Source organism: Ambystoma mexicanum, chromosome 1q, assembly GCF_040938575.1.
Source record: "Ambystoma mexicanum isolate Mex_15411 chromosome 1q, UKY_AmexF1_1, whole genome shotgun sequence".
In the NCBI taxonomy this organism is placed as follows: Eukaryota; Metazoa; Chordata; class Amphibia; order Caudata; family Ambystomatidae; genus Ambystoma; species Ambystoma mexicanum.
Genome location: NC_090922.1, coordinates 80,808,686 through 80,833,514, shown reverse-complemented (window position 1 = coordinate 80,833,514; position 24,829 = coordinate 80,808,686). Strand labels below are relative to the sequence as shown.

The following is a 24,829-nucleotide window of genomic DNA, read 5'->3' as shown; positions in this document are numbered from 1 at the left end:
GTTTACTTCCTTTGAGGGAGCGCAGATTGCAACTACAATGGAAGTTTTACTGTGGGGAAGGATGGGAGGGGCAATACGGAATACATTGGAGGAACATCTAGTCGAAAGAACGTTACAGTTGGTAAGTAACTTGTTCTTCGAATGGATTGTCCTCCCACGTATTCCTTATATTTGATAGTCTCCCAAAGCAGTAAAATATGTGCAGGAGGAGGGAGTAAAAATTAATATGTTTTAATTGTGCACAGAGTGCAATACAGCTTTCCCAAATTTGGTCTGCTGGCTAGTGGAGGAGTCTAGACTGTAGAATCTAGTGAAGGTGTGTGCAGATGACCATGTGGCAGCTGCACAGATGTCTTTTAATGGAACTCCCCTCTGGAGAGCTGACAAAGCTGCAATACCCCTGGTTGAATGAGCCCTCAGATGTTGAGGAGGGCCTTTTCCTACCAGTTTGTAGCAGTCTAGGATAGTTAGAATTATCCATCTTGAAATGGTTTGTTTAGTGATAGCTAGGCCCAGCTTATGCCCTGCGTATCCCAAAAACAATTGGTCTGTTTGCCTAAGTTCTTCAAGTCTGCCGTTGTAGAAACTGAAAGCACGCTTTGGGTCAAGTCTGTGCAGCCTTTCTTCCTCTTTCCTCGGATGAGGAGGGTAAAATGAAGGTAAGGTTATCTTTTGCGTAATATGAAATTCTGACAACCTTTGGGATGAAAGTTGGCTTCACTTGTCTTTATGAAAGACAGTGTGAGGGGATTTGCATGATAAAGCTTGTAACTCACTAACACGCTATGCAGAAGTAATTGCTACTAGAAACACAGTTTTGAAAGTGAGGAATCTCAGCAGGCAGGAATGAAGGGGTTCAAAGGGATTACCCATTAGAAATGTCAAGAGTAAGTTAAGGTCCCACAGGGGGACTTGAAATGGAGTTGGGGGTTAAACATTGGATAATCCTTTCAAAAACGGAATAACCAAGGGTATTTTGAAGTATGAGGGTTCCTCAGCAGTGTGTTTAAAAATGGACAGCGCTGCTAGGTAACCCTTGGTGTATTATAAGAAAAAGGGTCCACATTCTTATCTCTACACCAGCTGCAAAATTTGTTCCAACAGCAGCGATATAGTGATTTGCTTGCTGGCCTTCTGGCCGAAAGCAACACTGCAATTACGTCGTCTGGGAGGTCCCAATCTTTGTATTTCAGCCTTTCAGAAGCCATACGTGAAGACTGAAAGTCCTGATATTCGGATGGAGAACCTGACCCTCCTCTCGTAAGAGAAGATCCTCTCTGTGGAAAACGAATCGGAGGACAGATGGACATGTGCAGAAGCTCCGGGTACCACAGTCTCCTGGCCCAATCCGGGGCAATTAGGATCATGGTTTTCTGGAACCTTCTCAGCCTCCTTATTACATGAGGAATGACGGGGACTGGAAGAAATGCTTAAAGGAGTGGATACGCCCAATCCACCAGAAAAGCATCTCCTAGAGTTCCTCTCGGGGGAAATTCCCTGGAGCAGTACAGCTCGCACTTCCTGTTGAAATTTGTTGTGAACAGATCCACTTGAGGGGTTCCCCAAAGGGCGAAGATCTATTGAAGGACTTCCTGAGCTAGTTCTCACTCGTGGGATACTGTGCTCTGCCTGCTCAGAGCGTCCGCTGTCGTGTTCATCTCTCCGGCTAGGTGGACTGCCGACAGAGAGATTCCTTCTTGTATTGCCCAAAACCAGAGCTGCATTGCCTCTCTGCAGAGTGGTAGTGACCCTACACCACCTCTTTTGTTGAGGTAGTACATGGCCACTGTGTTGTCCGTCATTATCAGGACATTCTTTCCCCGTACAGAGGGCAAAAAAGGCCTTCAGCGCTAGCCTGATTGCCCTCAGCTCTAAATGGTTGATGTGTAGTTTGACTCCGATGGAGATCAACGACCGCTGATGGTCGAATTGTTGGTATGGGCTCCCCAGCCCGTGAGTGAGGCGTCCGTCACTACTGTTATCTCCGGCTATGGTTGCCAAAAAGGTTCTCCCTTCAAGATGTTTTCTCGAGTAGCATTGTGAAAATGAACTATAGGATCCTCTTGTGGTCCTCTGTCAAGTATGTCCGTGAGGTCATCTTGCTCGTATATGGGTTCAGGTCTCGCCCACCCCATATATTCCATGACTCTGTTCATGAGAGACCTATAATTACTTCCAGCATGTTCCCCTGGTGCAGGCTTGCTAAAATCTATCTCAGGAGAGGTATCTATTCCACTTGCTTCCTGCAAGGAATCTTGTAAATTTTGTAATCCTCACTTCTTCAGAAATTACCTCTTATGGAATGTGGGTTCTAACTCTTTCTAGATCAAAAGGTCTTTCTAGATCTGAATCCTCACCTTCCTCAGAAATTGAGGATAGGACTTTGAAATAATCAGAACGTGGTAGTGGTGTGTATTTTTTTTTTCAAATAGGGAGGAGCTATAGAAGTCATTACAGGAAGGGCTAAACTGGTCACAGTTGATGTAGAAGTCATTGGCCTCGATATATTAGAAATTGGCCTTGATGACGTCAATGGAATTGACAACGGCTTCGATGTCTTCGACAAAAGTGTTGAGGATGTCGAAGTGATCAACGTCTTGTGCATCGAAGAGGCTTTGGCTCGACTCGAGGGTCCATGACGCTCTCGAGGAGTAGGTTTTGCAGAGGTCAACGACTCACAGCTTTCATCTCTACCAGGTTTTTTTCCTGGGGTATCGCCTATAGGATTCTCTGAGGGTGGCAAGGACGTGATCTCGAACACCTTCATCTTTTTTTAAAATTCCTCCAACTGAGCCCGGGAGCTGTCTTTAGTAGGACCTGTTACCTTCTCCGGTGAACCGGCGGATGATGTAGAAAGTGATTTGTGACGCCTTTTTTGGTATCTCTCGAAGAGGATGAATGATGCGATCCGCTCCGGGACCTCGATCGGGAGGGTTTCTTTCGACGAGGAGACTGCGGTGTCGACTCGTCCAAGGTAATTTTAGTAGGCGTAAATGTTTTAGTAGGCCTACCTCTCTCCAGCTTCCCTCTGCGCTACCTTAAAGCTTTCGCCGTCATCGAAAGGCACTCCTCACATTCAGAACAGGGATGCTCTGCCCCTAGGTACCATAGACAGACTCTGTGGGGACCTGTCAAGGACATCTTTGCCTTACAATCTCGACATTTTTTAAAGCCGGATCGGGGCATGGATGAAGCCGACGAAGAGGCCATCTCGACTCGAGAATTCAAAGGATTTTGTGACAGAAAGTCGTAATTTTTCATTCTCTTCACCGAACAGAGCATCACGTTCCCGAAGCTTATGAAGCACGGAAAAACGGAACTGAGCAACGGACGCAGCGCGCCACTGTTTATATCAGTGATGACGTCGATGTCGGGACGGAGGCCTTCGAGGGACATCGACTCGACTGTCATCGACGCGCAGCGCACTCTACTGAAAAGTTTCGGAGCAGCAAGCTGGTTATGGGAATATCAAAGATAAGGAATACGTGGGAGGACATAATCCATTTGAACTTTGTGTTTGTTTGTTGGATACATCAGGCCTGGAAGGAAAGATACTTTTATTGAAAAGAAACTTTACCATTGAAGAACCCGATAGCTGGAACAGAATTGTCGGCTCGTGCTGAGAAGGCTTGAGCGTGTGTTGTGCTCGAATGTCCCACCCTGTCCTGTGATAAAAATGTAGGGAAGGGAGACCTCAAGGAAATCACATCCTGACTTATTATTTAAACACTGTTTCCTTTGTTTTGATTCCCTATACCAGACTCTTTTTGTAATTAGTTGTAAGGAATTGGCAACAGGTTTTTCTTAGTGTAGACCCTTTTAATGTGACACGACGTCACTAGGACTGCCTTATTTTTCATTTGATGGTTGATGCTTGCTCCCATCTTAGATTTAGGTTAGGTGTTTTTCCACCCTGAATTTATAGTTCAATAAACCCCCTTGAACTGTGATCACTTGTGTGTGTCTTTACTGTTGCCACCATGAGTTCCTTATGGGATATGATTCAATTGTTAATAGTTGCAGAACCCACTTATATGATGAAAGTCCAAACAGAATTGTCCATGCTTTACCCACGGCGTTGGAGAAAGAGCAAATGGACAACCCTCCCCAGTATGACTCAGAAACCTTTGAGTCAAGAGGCCAACTTTATCAAGCCACTTTCTCCCTCAATGGTGAGAAATCGATGGAGAGCATGACACCTCTTTTCCGGTCCTTGAAACAGAAAATGGGAGTCCAATTCTTCCCCTTAACCCTGCAAGCTATTCTGCCTGACCAGAAAACTATAGAAGGAAATAGCTAATACCTCTGATGTCCCTACACCTATCACGTCCCAGAGAGAGATAACATTGTGATCTCTTTGGGCTTACAGATGGGTTATTCTACCACCTCCACCATCTATGTGATACCCCTCAAAAAGCAAGATAGAGATCTTTTCCCTTATATCGTGTGGAAATGAACCAAGATTTGCTGTGCTCAACTTTTCCCCTCTTTCCAGAACTATTTGGTGGGGTGAAATACTAGGAAGTCTCATATATGAGAAACTATGGAGCTCCCCGCCGACGAACCCCACTTAAAACCTGAATGGGGTTAATTTAATGAGCCTCCAGTAAGATCTCCCTTACTCTTCCCAGAAAATCACCATCCTTCAGAACCCAAGATAAATAAAGCCCCATCCTTGGAGAACTTCCTATCGAACTCATTTCAGGGTAAAAGACAATATGCACAAAAACACCTCAAACTCCCACAGGTTGAAGGTAGAAGTAGATGGACATTTTGGAGATGAAATACCCAAAGAAAACCCAATGTATGAGACTGTGGGGGAAATATCTCCACCTAAAACATCAGGAGGTGGTCTAGAAATCCCTTCTACCGAAAACAAGATCCCAGAAACCCTTGCTTATAATTCAAAGGAAAAAGTAGGGGGCAAGCAAAGTAGAGGGGAGATGCGAGAGGGACCCTATGTTAACCAGGAGGGGCAAAACCTAGAGAAACTTAACACACTGAAAATTTGTTGTTAGCCCCCCAATAAGAATAGGAGAGGGTAAACATCTACCATATCTCTAGGGGAATCAGAAACATCTGAAATAAACCGGTTCCTATTTTGTGGAGGAAAGGGCCATGTTATAGAAATCTGCCCTGAAGTAATAGTGGAGGAATTAATGAGAGCTCAAGAAGGGGTAAGGAAGATCGAGAGAGCAAGAGAAGAGCATAACCTTTTGTATGCATCTGCTAAACAATCCCTGATAGACCAAGAAGGTGTTAAAAGTCCTAATGGTGACAATCCCGATTACATGCTAAAAGGCTTGGACCAGCAATCTGGGTGTTCCATGGTAGAATAGCCACATAAAACACTGCAGTCCAACCAGCATGGGGGAAGGGCATGTCAGAAACCTGAGGGTATTCTCCCAGGTAGATCTCAGGAAACCCTTATTCAGGTGGCCTGGGGAGGGTTGGCTGTCTCAGATCCCAACCCTGGGGGTGGACGAGCGAGGCAGGATCACCTGGGTAGGGGAGCTCAGGGTTATGCTTGGGGGAATATCCGAGGTGAGACGCAGTAAAATACTGAAGGGAGGACAAAGTGAGGAGGACGAAGTCCTGGGGTTTTTCCTTGGTTATGCTACATCTACCTCTTTTTCTTCCAAAGAAGCTCCCTTAGTCAAATGCCATCACTCCTACAAATCTGGCAAATCTCCTAGGAGCCCAAACCTTGTTAGTCACGAGAACCGCAACTCCTAGAATCCCAGTCATTCTCCTCCCCATCCCTTTGATTATTATTCCCCGCACTCTGAAACTGCTCAGACAACACACTATTCCCCCTGTTCAGATCACAATAAAAACTCTGGTCATTTTTGTTTGTTTCACAAACCCTACCCATGTCACCCTCCTGAGTTGACCAAAATCCCTAGGATGAAGGACATCATTCCTCATGTTACCCCCACCTTTTCCAAGACGAACACATTTGTGCACTATGATAACAAGCGGACTAATGACCCACCATGATCATTTTATCGAGTATAGCGGCCACCTCCGGTTGGTTGGGAAGATCGGAAACAATTGCTGTATGGAATTTCTCAGCCTATCGTACAGAAACACATCTAAGGCGTTAAGGACCCCTCTTGCCCTAAGCTCCTCTAATGTTATGAAATGTCCACTCAGTAAAACAAGATCTCTATAACAAGTGATCTGTTGTCATTTCATAAGAGCGGCATAGCTTTGTTCGCTAGTTAGGGGGATCGCTGGTGTGTATATGATTGGTAAGTCCCGGGAATACAGGACTTCGTCCTTGGTTTTATGCTCGATGCAAGTCCATGCCTTGCATGTCAGATCCACCGGATTACCTGCGCGTGTTATTCTATCAGGTGCTGTGAGACTAATCAACCGTAACAGAAAGGCCGCTGCTATTGCCCGTTCCACCTCCACATGTATCCTGCCTCCTCGCTCCCCGAACCAATAAAGGAGAAAACCTGCTTGTGTCATGTTATAGCACATTTCAAACTCAGGGAGTGCTGGTCCCCCCTTTTCTATTGGTGCTGTGAGTTTATCCCATGAAATTCTGGGCTGTTTCCCAGCCCAAATAAACCTTAGTGGCGCCGTCTTGACATCTCAGAAGTATTCCCCAGGTAGAGCTAACAGGATGTTGAGGAACATATATAGAAACTGTGGTAGCAGCACCTTTTTTATCAGGGAAATCCTACCTTATAGATTAAGGCGTAAATTCCCCCATCTGTCCATTGCAGATTTGGCCTGTTCTAATACTTTGTGGTAATTATTTCTGTACAGGATCGCCGGATCCCGAGCAATATTGACCCCCAAGTATCGGGTTTGATCCATGTGCCGCTGAAACCCCCATCCATCTGCACATTGGTCCACGTTTCCTGTTAGCGGAAACAGGACAGACTTGGTTGCATTTACCCTGAGAAGTCCCCGAACAGGATAATGTCTCGCATGAGGGGATCTAGATTACATCTGGGATCGGTAATAAACAATACCATGTCATCAGCGTAGAGCGAGATCACCACTCTGTGTTTCCTTAGCTGAATTCCCCTGTTCAGGGGAGTCTCCCTTATCCTTTCTGCCACTGGTTCTACCACCAGCGCAAATAATAATGGTGACAAGCGGCAGCCCTGTCATGTACCCCTCCCTAGACTTATGTTCGATGTGAACTGGCCATTTACCCTTATCTTAGCCGTTGGTAGTGAGTATAGTAATGACACAAATGAAATAAAAGGTTCCCCCATGCCCATTCATCGTAGCACTGTAAACAGGAAGGGCCACTCCACCGAATCGAATGCCTTAGTGGCATCTAGTAGAGCTGCTATTATTGGTTCCTCCTGTTGTACAGCCGCTATCAACCCAAACATCCTCCTTATACTGTATGAGGTGGATCGCCCCAGAATAAATCCAGCTTTGTTTGCCTTTACCATCTTTTGCATCAGGGGTGCTAGCCGGGATGCCAGTATTTTAGCCAGGATCTTATTATCCAGGTTGATGAGGGATTTGGGCCTGTAGGAGGAACAGTCATTTGGGATCTTATCTGGTTTAAGCAGCACCACCACCACTGCCACTGCTTCTTATAGAGACTCCAGTAATTGGCCGTCCTGTTGGCTCTGGTGGAACATTTGTAGTAAGTGTAGAGCAAGTTTAATGTGTAATGCTTGTAGAACTCCGCGGTAAATCCATCGAGGCCAAGAGATTTCCCAGATGGGAGGGACTTAATGGCTCCCTACAACCCTTCCAGGGACATCGGGTGGCTCAGCCACTCCCTTTCTTTCTGAGTGCATGATACAAGGCTACCTGATCTAGGTAGCTATTTACCTCTTGTTAAGAGACCTGCCTTTGAGAGGAATATAACTGACGGTAAAAACAACAGAATTCCTGGACTATCTCTAGGTCTGCAAACTTCTCTTCCCCTTGTATATCTTTTATGAACAGTTTTTGGTCTTTAAGGTTGTCCAGTTTAGAAGCTCTTGCCAGGAGCTTCCCCGGTTTCTGTCCCTCCCCGTATTGCCTCACCATTCCTTTTCTTGAGGGAAATGTGGCTTCCCTAAGTGCCAGTTCATTAAATAATTGCAGATGTTTCTTAATCTCAGCCTGTTCCAAGTGTTGGCGTATTCGCCTCAGACTGTAGTCTCCTGATGTTTGCTTCAGCCCTGCACAACTCCTCCCTTATCTGCATCAGTACTCCAGATTCACTCGATATGCATTCCCCTCGGATTACACATTTGAAGCTTTCCCAGAGAACCTCAGCCGATCTCACTGACCATCGACGATTTAAAAAAACATTCTATTTATTTATTTATTTATTTAAATTTATATAGCGCACTAGCAGCCCATGGGCATTGAGGCGCTGTTACTTGCAAGAGCTTAGTTACAGGAATAGTGGCATTCAGTGGTACATTATGAATTCTACAAGGCATAAAACTGATATTTTGGTTGGTACAGTTAGTTGCAATACAGTTTAAGAAGTAGGAACATATGAATATGATATGGATACCACTGGTGGGGCGCAACTTATGTGAATAAGATGGTTTTCACGGTTTTGCGGAAGGCACTAAGGGAGGTCTCACCTCGCATTGTGGGAGGTAGGGCGTTCCAGTAGGTGGGTGCTGTTCTATTGCACCCGACAGAACCTCCCAGAACAGTGCATCGGTCAGCCCCTCACTCTTAAAAACCCAAGGTGCTCTTTTCCTCTTTCGGCCTGCCAGCTCAACCTCTAGGAGTACCGGGGCATGATCTGACAATTTTCGCCCTAGGATAGTCACCTCTTTTACTCTGTCCATCAATGCGTGAGAGACCAAAAAGAAATCAAACCGGGATGCCGAAATGTGGAACGAGAGGTGGAATGTGTCATTCTGCAGACACTTGATGCTTAATTCTCCACATATTGCCTACCTCCCATGATAGGCACACGCCCTGCTATTTACCAACCCCCCCCAGGTACCCGCCGGTGGGCTCCTCCAGTGCGTTCTCAGACTGGGCCCATGACCACGTTGAAATCCCCCACCCAAATTATTTCTCCGGGTGTAAGCATTCCCAGTTGGATGCCTATCCATTCGAGTGCCTCCAAAGTATCCTGATTGGGGCTGTAGTAGTTGACTAGGATGTACAGTTTACCTTGTATGATACCCTGAACTATCAGGCCCCGCCCCTCCCAATCCTTGACTGTGGAGATCTTCTGGCACCCAACAGACTTAAGTATAAGGAAAACTTTTTACGGAAATTAAGAGCAGTGAAAGGCCAACTAAATCTCCTACTCAATAAGCAGGTGGAAAATATATCCTGCAACTCAAGCAAAAGTATTACGAACAATCAAACAAGGCTACCAAGTTACTGGCAGCCCAACTCTGTTATTAACAATCAGTGTGCTATGTAAGACAACTAAAACAGCTTTTGGGCCGGACAGGCACATATGAAGCAAGCAAGTTGGAAACATTTTGCGTCTATTATAAAACTCTCTACAGAGCTGAGCCAAAATGCCAGGAGGAGCAGGATCAGTATATGCTAAACGTTGCTCTTAACACTTTGACACTGTCACAAGTGGAAGAGCTAGAAAATTACAACTTCATCAGAGGTGGAGGTAGCTATAAAATCCTTATAGCCCCACAAAGCTCTGGGACCGGACTGACTGGAATATTCTATAAAACATATATTGTTTGATATTAGTCTCAGTCCTGATAAAAAAATTGAATATGCTCACATCGGTCGGCTCTATTACTCCAATTATGAAAAAAGCCAAAATCGTGGTCATACCGAAACAGGGCAAAGATCCAACTGAATGTGTATCATACACTCCTATTACCCTGATAAACCTAGATTCTGCAGAATCTACACAAAGATACTGACCAACCGCTTACAAAAATGCATGCCACATCTCGTAGATGCAGACCAAGCAGGTGTTATCAAATAAAGGCCAATTTGGCAATATCCGAAGAAATATGCACTTGATCATAAAAGTCCAACAGAGGAACATCCCAGCTGCCCTGCTAGAACTTGATGCCGAAAAGGCATTTAACAGGGTAGACTGGCAGTTTTGATTCAAAATGTTGTCAGTAATTACATTTTGACCAAAACTCCTGTATATCATTCACGTGTGCTACGCTAGCCCAGTGGCTAGAATCCAAACTTAAGGCAGCAAGCAGGGTTGCCCCTTATCGCCCCTACTTAAAGATGTGTACATTATTTTAAATAAATATTTGAATATCGATGAATTAACTTTAGATTATGAAAGGTTTGTGAATCTGACAGAATGTTATATATATTTCAGGGAAATGAAATGAAAGGGAAGGTAGGGAAGAGTATTTTATCTCGAATAGAGTGCAGAACATCAGGAATTCTGCTGTTGATCATTTTTTTCATTTAGTCATGTATGATTTCGGCTAGAAAACCATTATAGCGCCTAGCACCAGAAATGTTTTTGAGTGCTTCAATTAGACACATGTGTGAGTACTGGGGACAACGGTGGTGCTACAGGCAAGTAGGAGGGGATCTTATGGGATCCATGTCCCTCTTTTATAGAAAAGGTGTTCATTTCATTACTAGAGGCGCTACAGTTTGTGGCCGACAATCCAGCAAACTACATTACCAAGCAGCCCTTTGGCTGGGGTGAAGAGGTGCAATGACCTTACACGCAGGGTGTAGGATCATCTATGCCCACTAAGAGTCAGACAGACACTGTAGCTTGGCCGCAATAACAACCTTGTGCAGTTTCATATCAGATGACTCTTTGCCCAGAATTCCACACAAGAGTATGGACTGGCCCGCAAACTGGGAGGTAGAAAAAAGCAGTGGGAACCTTGCAGACCATGCACTCCAGCGCCCATACTGCAGGAGATGTTACATTGGGCAGCAGCGATACCATGAACTCCAGCAATCTAGTATGCATGAAATAACGCAGAGTGGTGAGCAGCGGCTAAGAAGCAGCAAAGGATTTCCAAGATGGCGCCACATACACCTTAAAAACCTCTCCGTTGCATGGTATACTGGAAGAGATCTGTACACCCACTAGGCAATACCAAGAATAAAACAGTAGAGAGATGGTGGGAGGAAGCAAAGTTATCACTGAGTCTGCCCAATCCCAGGTATTGAGAACAAGAGGTATAGGAAGGAACCAACCCAAGTCTCTTGCACCTGTGACTCATGGGAATAGAATAATCTAGAAAATTCGGGAGAATTGGGCAGCTGTGGAGTCCTGTAAACGCTGGAAGCAAAAGGCTGGATAGAATAGTACAAAACCCCCTCTCAACACCTTTAGCGAACTAGAAAGTCAAATTCCAGTGGCCCATGGGGAAAGACAATAAAGGTTCCAGGCCCAGGACAAGGGCTAGGAGATAGACCTACTGCCTAGGAAAGAGGCCTAATGTGAATGCTGTAATCTGAAGCCTACGGAACGGTCTACTATGCATCCTGTAACACAAGTCCTAGGATAGGCGATCCTGAAGCCACGGTCCAGAAAGGTCCTGTTGAGAATCCGAAGTAATGGTTCAGGAGGGACGTGGGTGAATCCTGAAGTAATGGTCAAGGAGGGACCTGTGTGAATTCTGAAACCACCTTCCAGAAGGGGTCAATCGTGGATCCTGAGGAAATCAAGTGATAAGTCTCTTGTTGTAGTAGATTGGGGAAGGAATTTGACGTAGAAGCTAGTGAAATGCTTGCTTTGGCCATTCCTTCAAACTTTATTAGCTTAGGCTATGTACTCAGAAAAGGTTAAGTTTGAAGAATTTTCATTTCCCATTTCTTTATTAGTACTGGGGTGCCACTGGAGCGATGGGGACTTATTAAAACAGATTTGGTTCTTTATGTTTGCTCATAATAGCAACATTAGGAGCATCAAGGCATCATACCCTATACTGACAGTTTTAATCAATTAGGTGTTTATCTATCCCTGAGCATTATTGTAACAAAAATACAATTTGAACCTAATAATTTGAGTGCTCATTGTATCTCTGCCTCGAGTCAGCCACAAACCACAGTATATTTCCAGTTTGTAGTATTATCTCAGTTCACTGTTACCTAACTTCAGTATATTACCAGTTTATTTGACAATCCCAATATACTTTAAGTTTTTTGTTAATATGAGCACATGCCCATTTTCAAAATCCCACAAATACAATCCCTGCATATTACAATCTTACACAATACAAGTAACCTCCCACCTTGGCAATCCCAGTATACTCAATTTGATTAAGTCAGTATGCTTCCTTTGACAACCCCTGTTTACTCACAATTTGCACAGTTCCAAGCATATTCGAGCATTTCCTGGGAGGATAGCTCAGCGGCAACGTGCTCGCCTTGGAAGCAAGGTGACACGAAACGACATAGGTTCGATCCCTGGGTCCACGCTTAGAAACCTCTGGGTATTTTAAGCGCATTATAAATACGCAACTAAGACAAAAAAAACAATTACGCAACTAAAAAACAAATAATTCCTCAGCAGCGCCTTGAGCGCTTTAAAAATGCAAAATATATAAATATTACCAATTTCACAATTCCAGTGACGTCTGACTTTGACAAGCCCAGTAAATTCTCAGTTTAACAGTCTCAAAATATTCTAGTTTTACAACTCCAGTATTTTCCCAATTTTCACAAATCTAGATTATTTTCACCTTGTAAACCTGAGAATATGCAGAAATTATTCAATCAAGTTTGTAGAATCCCATTATATTGTTGCACAATTCCAGTATACATGCTCCCAGTATATCTCCAGCCTGCACCATGCCTGTATAATCCAAAATGGCAATGGCAATATAATCTTACATGGATAATACCAGTTTGCACAATCTCTGCATGTTCTCAATTTCACCTGCCATCTCCGTATAGTCACAGTTTATCAAAACCCTCTATCATCCAAGCTTGGCCATTCGGGTCAACTCCTAATATGCACATTCCCCGGTATATTCACAGCCTGCACCTCTCAGTAAACACCCAGTTTGACCAAATACAGTATATTGTTGTATAGTCATAGTTTGACTTAGTATGTTCTTTGATGAAGTCCTTTGTCTGTCTAACTCTAGGGCGGGGGGCACAAGCACAAAATGCACTGTCGGAGTTTGGTGGTCCCCATACGTCAATGTTTCTATCTGTGCTTTCTCAAGAAACACTACAATCCTCTCCTTAGTCAAGTGTGCTGTGCTTCCATTTTTAGGAGCAACTGAAGGCCAAAACGAGGTTCATCATGCAGTGAAGTGGAATTAAAAGGAAAGCTAAGGCCTTTTTACCTTTCTAATTATACAGTGTTTTGTGATAATCTATTGTAAACCCAGTGAAGATAAAATTACACTTTGCAAGAATGTTGGTCAATGTGCTAGACACCCAAAGATAAATGAACTAACATTATGTGAGTCAGCCACATTGTCACAGGAATTATAATTAGCCATAAAAAAAATAATCAGAAAGCGGGGCAGATCAATAATTATGATAGCAGAAAAGGACTTCTAAGAAAACTACATTAGTCACTGAAGACTCGCAGACCTTACAAAAGTATTAAAAGCGATCATTATGTTAACAGTCTGCCTTGCTAATGCGCTGGGATTTTCACCAGTGACAATCTTTAAGGGTTATTTCATAATAGACATAATGAAATTCCAAGATGATACTGACCTATTGCATTATGGATATCCTTCACAATCGTTTTCAGGTGCTCCTCTGCAGTTGACTCCTGCGTGACTTGAAGGGTGCTTTCACTTTGGACAGAAGGTGCTTTAATCCCATCTGTTAATAGTGGCCCCAGATCTTCAAAAGGGCTCTCCAGGTCTTTCTGTGATCTGTCCTCAGTCCTGTGTAGTGCTTGATCCTCGATGTCCTGCTCAGCTGCCTGATCAGCAACCCCTAAGTCCTCTATTAAGGGCATTGTGGACAGGCTGTGCCTTTTAACCTGCTTGTTGATTCTGTTCTTCTCTTGCACGGATGGTATACAGTGTAAGCTTTGGGAGGCCTTGAGCCGGTTTCCAACTGGGTCAGGCTGAAGCAGTCCCTCTAAGCAGTGCGACTTGTTGGAGCGATTGGAGCTCATCAGTGAATATGATGGTTTCCTGCTTATAACTCTGTACAGCTTACTGTATATTCGGTACTGCAGCTTCCTCAGGAGCTGGGAAACAGGGTGGTCGTGGAAGCTGACACATGAAACAAGAGCACATGCCAAATTAATCATGGTAACAAATATACTGATGTGTTAACAGACACAAATCCACTGGTTTAAAATGTAGCAATTTCTAACTTTCTTTTCTTGTTAGAGAGCCTGGTACCCAAAGGTCATATTTCGCCTCAATTACTCACATACTAATAGGGCTCCACATAAGACTTTGAATTAGCACTAAATCTATGTTTGTGGAGGAAATAATAATTCGATTCAAATTGGGGTATTTTTTAGGCAAGTAAAAATACGTTTTGATTCTAAAACAGAAATCTTTTTATTATTCATATACTTTGTACTTATCAATTCTTGCAAAATGAAAGATGCAAAGATCAAAGTTCCTCTTCAGGTCGGGCCTAATAACGTTAGAGCTCCTTCTCGTGCACTGCTCTGCTGGTGCCAACGATCTGAACAGATCAGTGGAGCTGTGAGTGGAAGCAAGGGGCACTGTCCAGTGTATCCTATTCATAATAGGGTGTATTTTAACTTTACTTTTTTGTTGGGTGTACTTGCCTATTTCTTGAGAGTAAATATGCAGCTTATCTGTATGTCTCCATGCAGTGGCATGGGTTGTGTTTATCAATCACAAAACACAAATGCATGAGGTGGGATAGTGTGATTTCTATGTAGACTATTACACTTGAAATCCAAAACTATACAGTTATTATCCTGGCTCATTCACAGACTATGAAGCCAGAGCAGCGAAGGGGTTCTCAGAAAGGCATTACTGCATTAATGGTGCTGTGTAGTGGTGTCATTGCTGGATAATCAAGAGTCTGTAATAGAAATATGCCAGGCAGTCAAGGACCGCTGTTGAGAGCCGCTGGCAGTTTAGAGCATATGGCTCCTCTCCTGACTGCTGTGTACCGGTAAGATCAATAGGGGGCCCTTTGATATTAAGATCACTGACCAGATACGATTCCTTCCACCTGTCCTAGTCGTGCCTGGGGTCTGTGCTACAGCGAGAGGCGAGTGGCGCCCGCTAGTTGTGCTGTGCTGTTTTGGATGAATTCTTTGTTTGTCCCTCCCGAAGGTCATCATCAAACCAGCCTGACACTACACGCTAAAATCTGGGAGTGGCGGTGCTCATATCTTGTTTGGGAGCCTTTCAAATACTTCTTCAGGGGGTTGTGCTCCTCTCTGCCAGAGCGCTTGCTTTCCTTACCCCATTGACTGTTGGTGTTGGCAGGAGGAGTGTTTTGGTTAAAGGGAGTGACCGCAATCTGAAGTCGGAAGTCTAAAATTGGTTGTTCGAATTTCGAGTTTTTATTGCCATTTTACTGCCATCTAGACCTTGTACAGGATTTGTCTCGGTGCCTGGAAATCAGTGACTTATTATTTGTTCCTCCCTTCACTGATCTAGAATTATAAACAATGGTGAAAAGGAAGGGGGTGGCGCAGCGCCGCCTGGGGGTAGCCACCGTAAAATGTCAAGGTTGTTTAAACCGGTCAAGGATGTTAACATTGACCTCTGAAATTAAGGGTCTCCTGTCAGATATGTATGGAAGTGGGACTAGGCCAGAGAGCCATTTGGACGCCCATGAGAGCATCCCATCCCGACCCGCAGGGATGGATTTGCAGAGGGTTCCCAAACCTGACACTAATTGTGCGGCTCAGGAGAGTACCACAGACTACCTTCTGTGACGGCGCCAATGACCCACCTGCCAATCGAAGCCTTAAAGGTATAGGCTCAGGTCCCCATATCTCGAAGGAGCATCTATTGGGGCCCTTTGAGACCTCTCCAAAACCTGGTTAAACTGGTGGAAGAACGTTTTCTTTTGGAAAATCAGGCAAAAATCAGGAAAGAGGTCTGGCAGCCATAAATATTATTGAAATGTATCCACAGATCCACGAAGGAAAGGCTCACAGCCCATTAGTCCACTCGATGGAGGCGTCCCCATCCACTATAGTCCCCTCCGGCAATGTACTTACCAATATCATGTGCTCTCTTTCGCAGGTGGTCACAAATACAATGCCTTTGGTGGACTCAAGTAGGGGGTCTCCCCATCCCCCTGCTGCCATTTCTAACTGTTTACCTGTGTCAAACCCGCTGCCTATTAATAACAGTTTCCAGCCCCTCCCATTTGGACCCCACCCTGTGGATGGTTTGATATACCCTTTGCATGAATCACCGGTAGAACAACAGTGGAAGACTAACTGGAAAGAAAGGGGCAAATCGGTTGGGAAACAAACAGCAGGAAGGGGAAAATAGGGTGGAGCCTGTCAAGGAGGCACCAAGTCATACCCTTATGTAGGTTCTCAGACATGCCACCACGAGTCTGATAATAATGAATGTAATGTCAGCAGTAGGTCCATTAAGAAGGTTGAAGCGGTTTTTTGAGTATGGATGGGTGAGCGATTAAATGGAAGAAATTAAACAAATTACAGTAAAGGTTGATTGGCAGCCCACTCTCCACCCTTATCCTTGCCCACTATGCATAAGCCTGATGTTACAAACACCAATCCTAGCAGGGTTCCCCATATGTCCAGGGCGTCCCCTGCATGTGTTGCTAGGAACTTAGAACCTCTTGATAAGAGGCACACTACAAATTCTAACTCTAGGCAGAATGCTGCTTTCAGAGGACCTGTGGGGGGAACACAATCAGAGGGCGTACCGCCCCTCGATAGTCGAGTCACCCCTTTGACAGGCCCAAATACACTTCCCATATTTAGCTCTACTGTCATTCCTAGCAGAAACACTGACAAATCGCGTTTAGCAGGAGGTGACCCCGGGCCCTCCATAATTATGACTCATGTTCCTAGACTATCCGCCCATTCCTTTGAAGGCAAGTAACTTGTTAACAAATGTATCCATTGGATACATCACCCCAAGCTTTGCACCTCTATAATTAGGAAAAACATCACGTAATTTGTTAGGGGAGATATGCCAGGTACAGAAGTTGATTTATTCAGGTCTTTTTTGTATCCTGGTCCTGGTGGAAGGCCTATTCAGTATTGATTTTAGGGTCTATTCCTCTGGACATACCAGATCTTGATGAGGTCCCCCAATACTTTTTTTGAGGACCTTCGCAGGCTGTGAGCCATCAGCCAACCACAGGACTTTGACCTTGCATCACTTTGGGTGTCAGTGAGAGGTGGTTGGAAGAAGGCCAATCTCTGTAGGTAGAGTCTATAATAGTGCTGATCTGGTGGAGGTTAACTGACTGCATGGGGTGGATGGTAACATTGTGGGCCCCTCCTCTGTATTCAAGTTAAAATCTTGGATCATAGCAGGAGTGAAGAGATTACTTCACAATCCTGATTGGTGCAATTATGTGAGCAACTTTCACATCATAGTGTTGCAACAAACATGGGCAAATGACCCCCCACATCTTCAGGGATATCAGACCTTCTCCATCCCACTAAGGGGCCTAAAGGCTGACCCAGTCATGGGGGGTCATTCCGAGGTTGGAGGTAAGTACAGGGCTTTACCGGCATGGAGCAAACAACGTGTCCGATCTGGTAACAGACCGCTAATTGCGGCCTATTACGACTTCGCGGGCACAAGCTTTGCGCCATGCCGGTAAAGTACCTAGCGCCAAGGGCCCGAAAAAGCCCTTACCGGCATGAAGCACACCGTACTTAACAATACCGCCATAGAACAAAGTGGAAACAGCGATGTCCGTAAATAATGGTGGCCGTAAATTACGGCCACCATTAAACAACGGAACCAGAAATATCGTCATCGCACAGGAACGGGAAGGAGCGCGGCGGCCATCTTTAAAAACACAATCCATTGCCATCCTCAACAGGCAGCACCCTTGGGAGCATTTTGAACCCTGGAAAAGGCCATCAGAATCTGCAGGAATGCCAAAAGCACCCAAGAAGACAGCAGACCGGCTCCGCAAGCAGCGATTCAGCCCGAACGAATTGCAGATCATGGTTGACACCCTTGTGAAGAAGAACATCTGGGCACTAGTGCCCAGAGGGTGAGCGCAGTCGGCACCACCCCCCGCACCCTCAAGGACTGCCGCAAGTGGTGGGACGACCTGCGGCTGAGGGTGCGGAGCATCCTCTCTGCCAACCGCAGCCAGGCCCGGTGGACCGGAGGGTGCCCAAGTTCCCCCATGAAACTGATGCCATGGGAGGAGGCGTGTGCCGGCCTGATCGGACAGGAATCAATAGAAGGCGTCGGCAACATGGAGTGTGGGGCACCGTCGTCCGCTGATGGAGGTGAGTGTCCTGAGTCAACACTGCCAATGCCAATTCCATGATATACACTCCCAAGGCCCGGCCAAGGAATCACGGCATAGTGCCCTCCCTCCCATTAAAATCATGCTGAACCAACTGCGACCCAAGCAAGTTCCAAGTGCAAGGGCATAACGCACATCACACATAGTGCACGAACTTGCACATCCCATGATGCACACTGTGCAGCTGGTGTGGCCAGTGTGTGAGTCAGACTGCACAGTACCCGGCCAGGATGAGTGACACTGACACCTGCATACATATCACACCCATAAATAGAATGTAGTGCTGTTGCATACCCAAATGCCCATAAACCCCAAATCACTGAATATGTGAATGTAGCCATGAATGTAAGTTGCGTCTCAAATCATCACTCATGCCATCCCTCTCTCCTACCCCTGCAGGCAGTGAGCATGACAGCGAGGACCCCGACACCAGCTGTCCCACCACCTCCAGGGACAAAGGCAGGGTCCGCCGCATCCCAACCAGGAAGGACACACCTACACCGGCTCCTGCAAGGCCCATGGAGGGTGCACCACCCCCACCCCTCCCTGCATTGGCGGCAGGTACATTGTCCACCTGTAACGCTCACCTGATTCCCACTGAGGCGCGGGTCTTGGCAGGAAGGTGTCTGTGACTCGAAAAGTGATGTGCAGGACTCGATTGGCTTCTGGGGACGAACCTCTTCGCACTGTGTGTCGGACTCGAAGGGTGAGGTTTCTGCAGGTGAAAGAATATGGGGGTTAAAGGTCTGGGTTGTTGAATGTCCCTCTCTCTCTCTCTCTCTCTTCCCAGCTTGTCTGTAGAGCCCCCCCCCCAGGTCAACGTGCTCACCTTAGATAGGTGAATGCTGGGCTCTCCATCTGCGTCTAGTGCAGGGTGCCGTTGCCAGTTCCTTCACTGGTGAAACATTGACCTCTTGACTTCAGAGGATGGTTACCGTCGTTGTCTGCACGAGCGGTAAGTTTCTGGACACCTTTTGTCGTTATAGTCTTTAAATGCGTGGCACGTTAATATTGAAGACTATGTATAATGCTTTTCCCTTATGTATTGCAGGACTCTTGAGATGGAAGATGGAGTGAAGCGCCTGGAAATTCGTAAGTATGGCAAGCGCTCTAACTGTCTCTTTCCTTGCAGCTTAGTTCGTGTTAAAGAGACGCTGGAGTATTCGCAGGCGTTTGACTGCGACGAGCGTGATGGGCGTGAGTAAATACCTGCTTAATGTCTTTTTCTTTGTCTTTACAGGCGACGATGCAGAATGAAGAAATCCGGAATTCACAGCGTGCCGGTAAGTGTAACAATGCTTTTGTCTTTGCAGGCGAAGATGCAGCGTGAAGAATCCGGAATGCACAGCGTGCCGGTACGTATAACAATGCTGTTGTCTTTGCAGGCGAAGGTGCAGCGTGAGACACTGCCGCTGCCGATGGATCAGGTGAGTAAGCACTGCGTGTAAAGTTCGTCTTGCTAACCTGTTGTTTCTTGTCTTTTGCAGGTGCTGATGTTGACTGGGTACAGGAATGGTAAGAATAATTCTTGCAGATTCAGGATCAAAAGAAGAAAGGCTGGAACAGACTCGGTGGGCGTTCTGCTGCAGATGCAGAATAACGCGAAGCACGTTTCATCTATCGGGTGTGGTTTAAATAGCCTTGGAGTGATGAGGCGTCTTCTTCCACGGCCCCGCCTAGGTAAGAAAAGAGTTCCAGTTTCCAGAAGAGTTCCAGTGCTGTATCCAGGGAGTGGATCTGCCCCACCCAGGTAAGAAAGTAGTTCCTGTTTCACAGAGGCCTTCTAAGTGGCTGGTAAGTAAGCAGCATGGTCTGCTGCAGGTAAGTCCACCCAAGCACTTTCACACCAATTATGAGCCCGGCGCTTCCAGTGCCGGGACCTATGGTTTTGATGAGCCTGGTGCCACCGGCGCCAGGACAGGGTCCAAAAGGTCCCAGTAGGGACCTGCTGGTGCCTTGGATTAGGGTTAGGGGCCTGCTTCCAAGGACGTTGGGCTGGTCCTGGCTCCTTGGAAACAGTGATCATGACAGCACCCCCCCTCAAGGCCCCTCCTAAGCGTGTATTCTCCGGGGGTTTTGGCTTGTTGGGGTGATTCAGATGGAATTTCTTGACCAGACGAGGTGCGTGGACATATTCTGAGGGTTCCCAAGACCTCTCCTGGGGGCCGTATCCCTTCCAATCAACCAGATAATATAACTTAGATTTGGAGATTTTGGAGTCTAGGATGTTCTTCACTTCGAATTCAAGTTCTCCATCTACTAAAACCGGTTCTGGAAGTTCAGTCAATCGGGTTTCTGGTTGTACTGGTTTTAATAAGGAGACATGGAATACTGGATGTATTTTCATATGTGTAGGTAATTCCAATTTGACAGCCACCGGATTAATTATGGCAGATATGAGATAGGGTCCAAGGTATCTCGGGATGAAGGTGCGGGGTCCTTTTAAAGGCAGGTGCTTAGTGGATAACCAGACCTGATCTCCTACAGCGTAGTGAGGGGCCTCTTTACGGTGCCGATCTGCTGCCTTTTTTAATTGAGCTTTAGCTCTTTGCAGATGGGCAGTGGCTTCCTTAAAAGCACGGGTGATCTCCGAGTGCAAGTGATCCACAGCAGGTGCTTCAAATTCTTGGGGAGGATCCAGGTTGGAGGTTCTAGGATGGTGTCCGTATAATAGGAAAAAAGGAGTCTTCCCGGTTCCAGAATGAGTCGAATTGTTGTAAGCGTATTCAGCGATCCAAAGAATATCCTTCCAGGGGTTTTCTGTTTGTTGGAGCATGCAACGTAGATATTGTTCTAGTGTCTGATTTGTCCTTTCGGTTTGTCCGTCAGTTTGGGGATGGTGACTGGTCGAAAGTCTTACATGAACTTGGGCTAGACGACAGCAACTGCGCCAGAAGTGGGAGATGAATTGACTTCCCCTATCGGAGACTAGAACCGAGGGAAAACCATGTAAGCGAACAATGTTTTCCAAGAATTCTCGGGCCAATACTGAGGCTGAAGGTAGACCCTTCAGGGGTATGAAGTGAGCCATCTTGGAGAATAGATCCACGACTACTAAGATGGTAGTATACCCCAAGCATGGAGGTAAGTCTGTGATAAAATCCATGGACAGGGTATGCCATGGACAGGGAGGGATGTCAAGTGGCTGTAATAGGCCGGCTGGTTTCTGCTTCTGACTTTTATTCTGGGCACACACACCGCAGGAGATTACAAAGTGTCTAATATCCTTTTTCCACGATGGCCACCAGAAATGTCTTTTAATCTTTTCCATGGTTTTGGTAATGCCAGGGTGCCCCTCCATTAGAGAATCGTGATAACAGGAGATTACTTGTTTTTGTATTTTCTCACAGGGCAAGTGCAATCGTCCTCGGAAATATGGTAGGTCTTGATCCACTGAGAATTCTTTTCCCTTTAATTGCCAGTCCTGCAAATCGTCCGGAGTTAGGAGTGATTTAACCGTGGTCTTGATGTCTTCAAAAGATTGAGTGCTGACCAAACCCAAAATCCTTTGTTCTGGGATTATGGGTATTGGATCTGGATTGGTCAAATGTTCATCTACCCCCATCCGGGAGAGGGCATCTGCTTTTCCGTTCTTACTGCCTGGACGATAAGTAATTATAAAGTCAAATTCAGCCAGAAACAGAGCCCAGCGAAGCTGTCTGGAAGACTGAGCTTTGGCCGTCTTTAGATATTGTAAATTGCGGTGGTCAGTCATTACGGTGACTGTGTGTCTGGCTCCTAAAAGATAATGCCGCCATGCTTTAAAGGCCGATCTGATAGCTAAAAGTTCCTTGTCGGTAATTGAATAGTTGATCTCGGGAGCCGAAAACTTGCGGGACCAAAAGGCTACAGGGTGTAACTGGTGTGTGACCGGATCTCTTTGTGATAAAACTGCCCCCATAGCGAGACTAGAAGCATCAGTTTCCATGATGTAGGGGAGTTCTGGGCGAGGGTGTTTTAGAACAGGTGCAGAAATGAATTTAGCTTTTAAGTCCTGAAAAGCTTGTTCTGCTTCAGAAGACCACTCAAAACGTTTGTTCTTTTTTAACAGAGCGGTGATGGGCTGGACTATCCGAGAAAATTCAGGAATAAATCTGCGGTAAAAGTTAGCGAAGCCTAACATGCTTTGAACTCCATTTACTGAGGTTGGTGATGGCCACTTGATGATTGCATCAACTTTCTTTGAATCCATATGGACTCCATTGGGTGACAATATGAATCCCAGGAACTCGACTTCTGTTACGTTGAAAACGCATTTTTCAAGCTTAGCAAAAAGATTATGTTGACGCAATCTCTCAAGAACCTCTTTAACGTGTCTCTGGTGTTCCTTTTCGGATGATGAATAGACGAGGATGTCATCAATATAGACAACAACACACACGTCTATGAGTTCTCTAAGGACATCGTTCATAAAATATTGGAACGCGGCAGGAGCGTTACAAAGTCCAAAGGGCATCACTTGATATTCGAATAGCCCGTACTTGGTGCGGAAGGCCGTTTTCCATTCATCGCCCTCTTTTATCCGTACCAAGTGGTAGGCTCCTCTGAGATCCAATTTTGTATATATACATGCATCTTTGACTTGGTCCAGGAGTTCAGGCATCAAAGGTAACGGGTATCTGTTTTTAACGGTGATCTGATTCAGGGCGCGATAATCTATGCAAGTCCTAAGGTCTCCTTCCTTTTTCGGAACGAAGAACAAAGCCGATGAAGCTGGAGATTTTGAAGGACGGATAAACCCGTTAGCTAGGTATTGATCCAAATATTGTCTGAGGTGAAGATTCTCTGGCTCGGTGAGGGCATAAATCCTGGTGCAAGGAGGAGTTGTTCCGGGTATCAAATCTATTTGACAGTCGTAAGACCTATGAGGAGGCAGGGTGTTCGCTTGATCCTTCCGGAAAACGTCTTGGAATTCCTGGTATTCGGGAGGTAATTTAGGAACCTCCTCAGAAGAGATTGCCGCCAGTGAAATATCAGGCCTAGGATAACAAGTGGTAAAACATTCTGGAAACTGAACCGTCTTTGCTCGCCAATCGATCTGAGGATTGTGTTTCTCTAAGCAAGGGATTCCCAGAATGATCTGGAACTGAGGAGCCTTGATCACATCAAACACGATTCTCTCCCAGTGTCCATCTTGACTCACTAGCGTCACTTCTTTGGTGGCATGCGTTACTGGTCCGGAGGCTATCTCCGTGCCATCCACAGTAGTAATGACGTCTTTTACAGCCTTAGGGACAAGGGGTAGATTCATCCTTGATACCATTTCACGGTCCACATAATTACCGATTGCTCCACTATCGATGTAAGCTTCAATTGCATGCAAACGATCTGGACGGTCAGGACTAATGAGGACCATGGGTACCACGAAATGCGAGGTCACGGGACAGATCTTAACGCTCGGCAAGAGGACCTCTACTCTTGTCGGGCTAGGTCGTTTCCCTGCTCAGAATTTGTGGTACAGGTATCCGCGGCTCCTACAGCCTTCTTAGCTGGTTTCACTGGACAGCCCCGAAGAAAGTGTCCTGGGTTTCCGCAATAGAGGCATAGTTGCAGCTGCCTTCTTCTTTCCCGCTCTTTCTGGGTTAAAGGTCCTTTCATGCCCCCTATTTGCATGGGTTCCACCGTGTCAGCTCCCCTAGTAGAGGTTGGTGGTTTAGAAAACACTCGGGTATCAAATTTGGAACGATCTGCCTTCCTGTTCTGTAGTCTGTGGTCCAATTGGACAACTAAGTCAATATAGTCTGAGCAATCTTGTGGAGGATTCACAACTTGAGCTAACACATCCTTGAGCTCTCCACGCAGGCCTCTGTAGAAAAGCGTTATTCTCTTATCCTCGAGCCATTGAGTTTCCACTATAAGTCTGTTGAATGAGGCTATATAAGTCAAGAGGTCTTGATTACCTTGTCGTAATGAAAGAAGTTCATTGTCCAAGGCCTGCCCTTGTGCATGTCTTGCAAACAGCTTCTCCATGCTGGACTGGAAGGCCTGGAAATCATGTAAAACCGGATCATCCTGGGTGACTAAAGGGATCGACCAATCTGCGGCGCTGCCACTGAGCTAAGAAAGCACGAAAGCCACCTTGGTCTGGTCTGTTGGGAAAGCAGCTGGTCGACATAAGAAGTGTAAGCGGCACTGGTTGATGAACACCGCAAATTTTTTTGGATCACCAGAAAAGCGTTCGGGCGGAGCCAAGGGCACATTACCGGGCAGATTGATTTGCACTGGATTTAAGGATGATGCAGAATGATAACTTCCTCCTGGAGCGGGCAAAGGTGTCTGTCCTGCCTGTGTTTGTAGCAACTGCCTAGCAAGGTCCTCAGTCCGCTCCTTGGAAATTATCAGTTCTCTTCTTAGAGAGTTTGTTTCCTGACAAGCTGCATGTACTTCTGCTCTTAATTCCCCGAGCAACCGGGCTAGTTGATCAGTGTCTGAGGTTTCCATTGCGCCTGGGTAGGAGTTTTGTGGTGGGCTTCGCGTTCTGTAACGCTCACCTGATTCCCACGGAGGC

At 45.8% G+C, this 24,829-nt stretch overlaps 1 protein-coding gene across 1 annotated transcript in view; it reads right to left on the bottom strand.

The window, feature by feature from the left end:
• Window positions 1-24,829, bottom strand: part of VPS9D1 (VPS9 domain containing 1) — a 1,552,154-nt gene that overhangs the window by 475,535 nt on the left and 1,051,790 nt on the right. Inside the window, exon 10 of the mRNA XM_069635571.1 lies at window positions 13,597-14,108. Within this exon, the coding sequence (XP_069491672.1) occupies window positions 13,597-14,108 (512 nt within the window). The remainder of the gene's footprint in view (window positions 1-13,596; window positions 14,109-24,829) is intronic.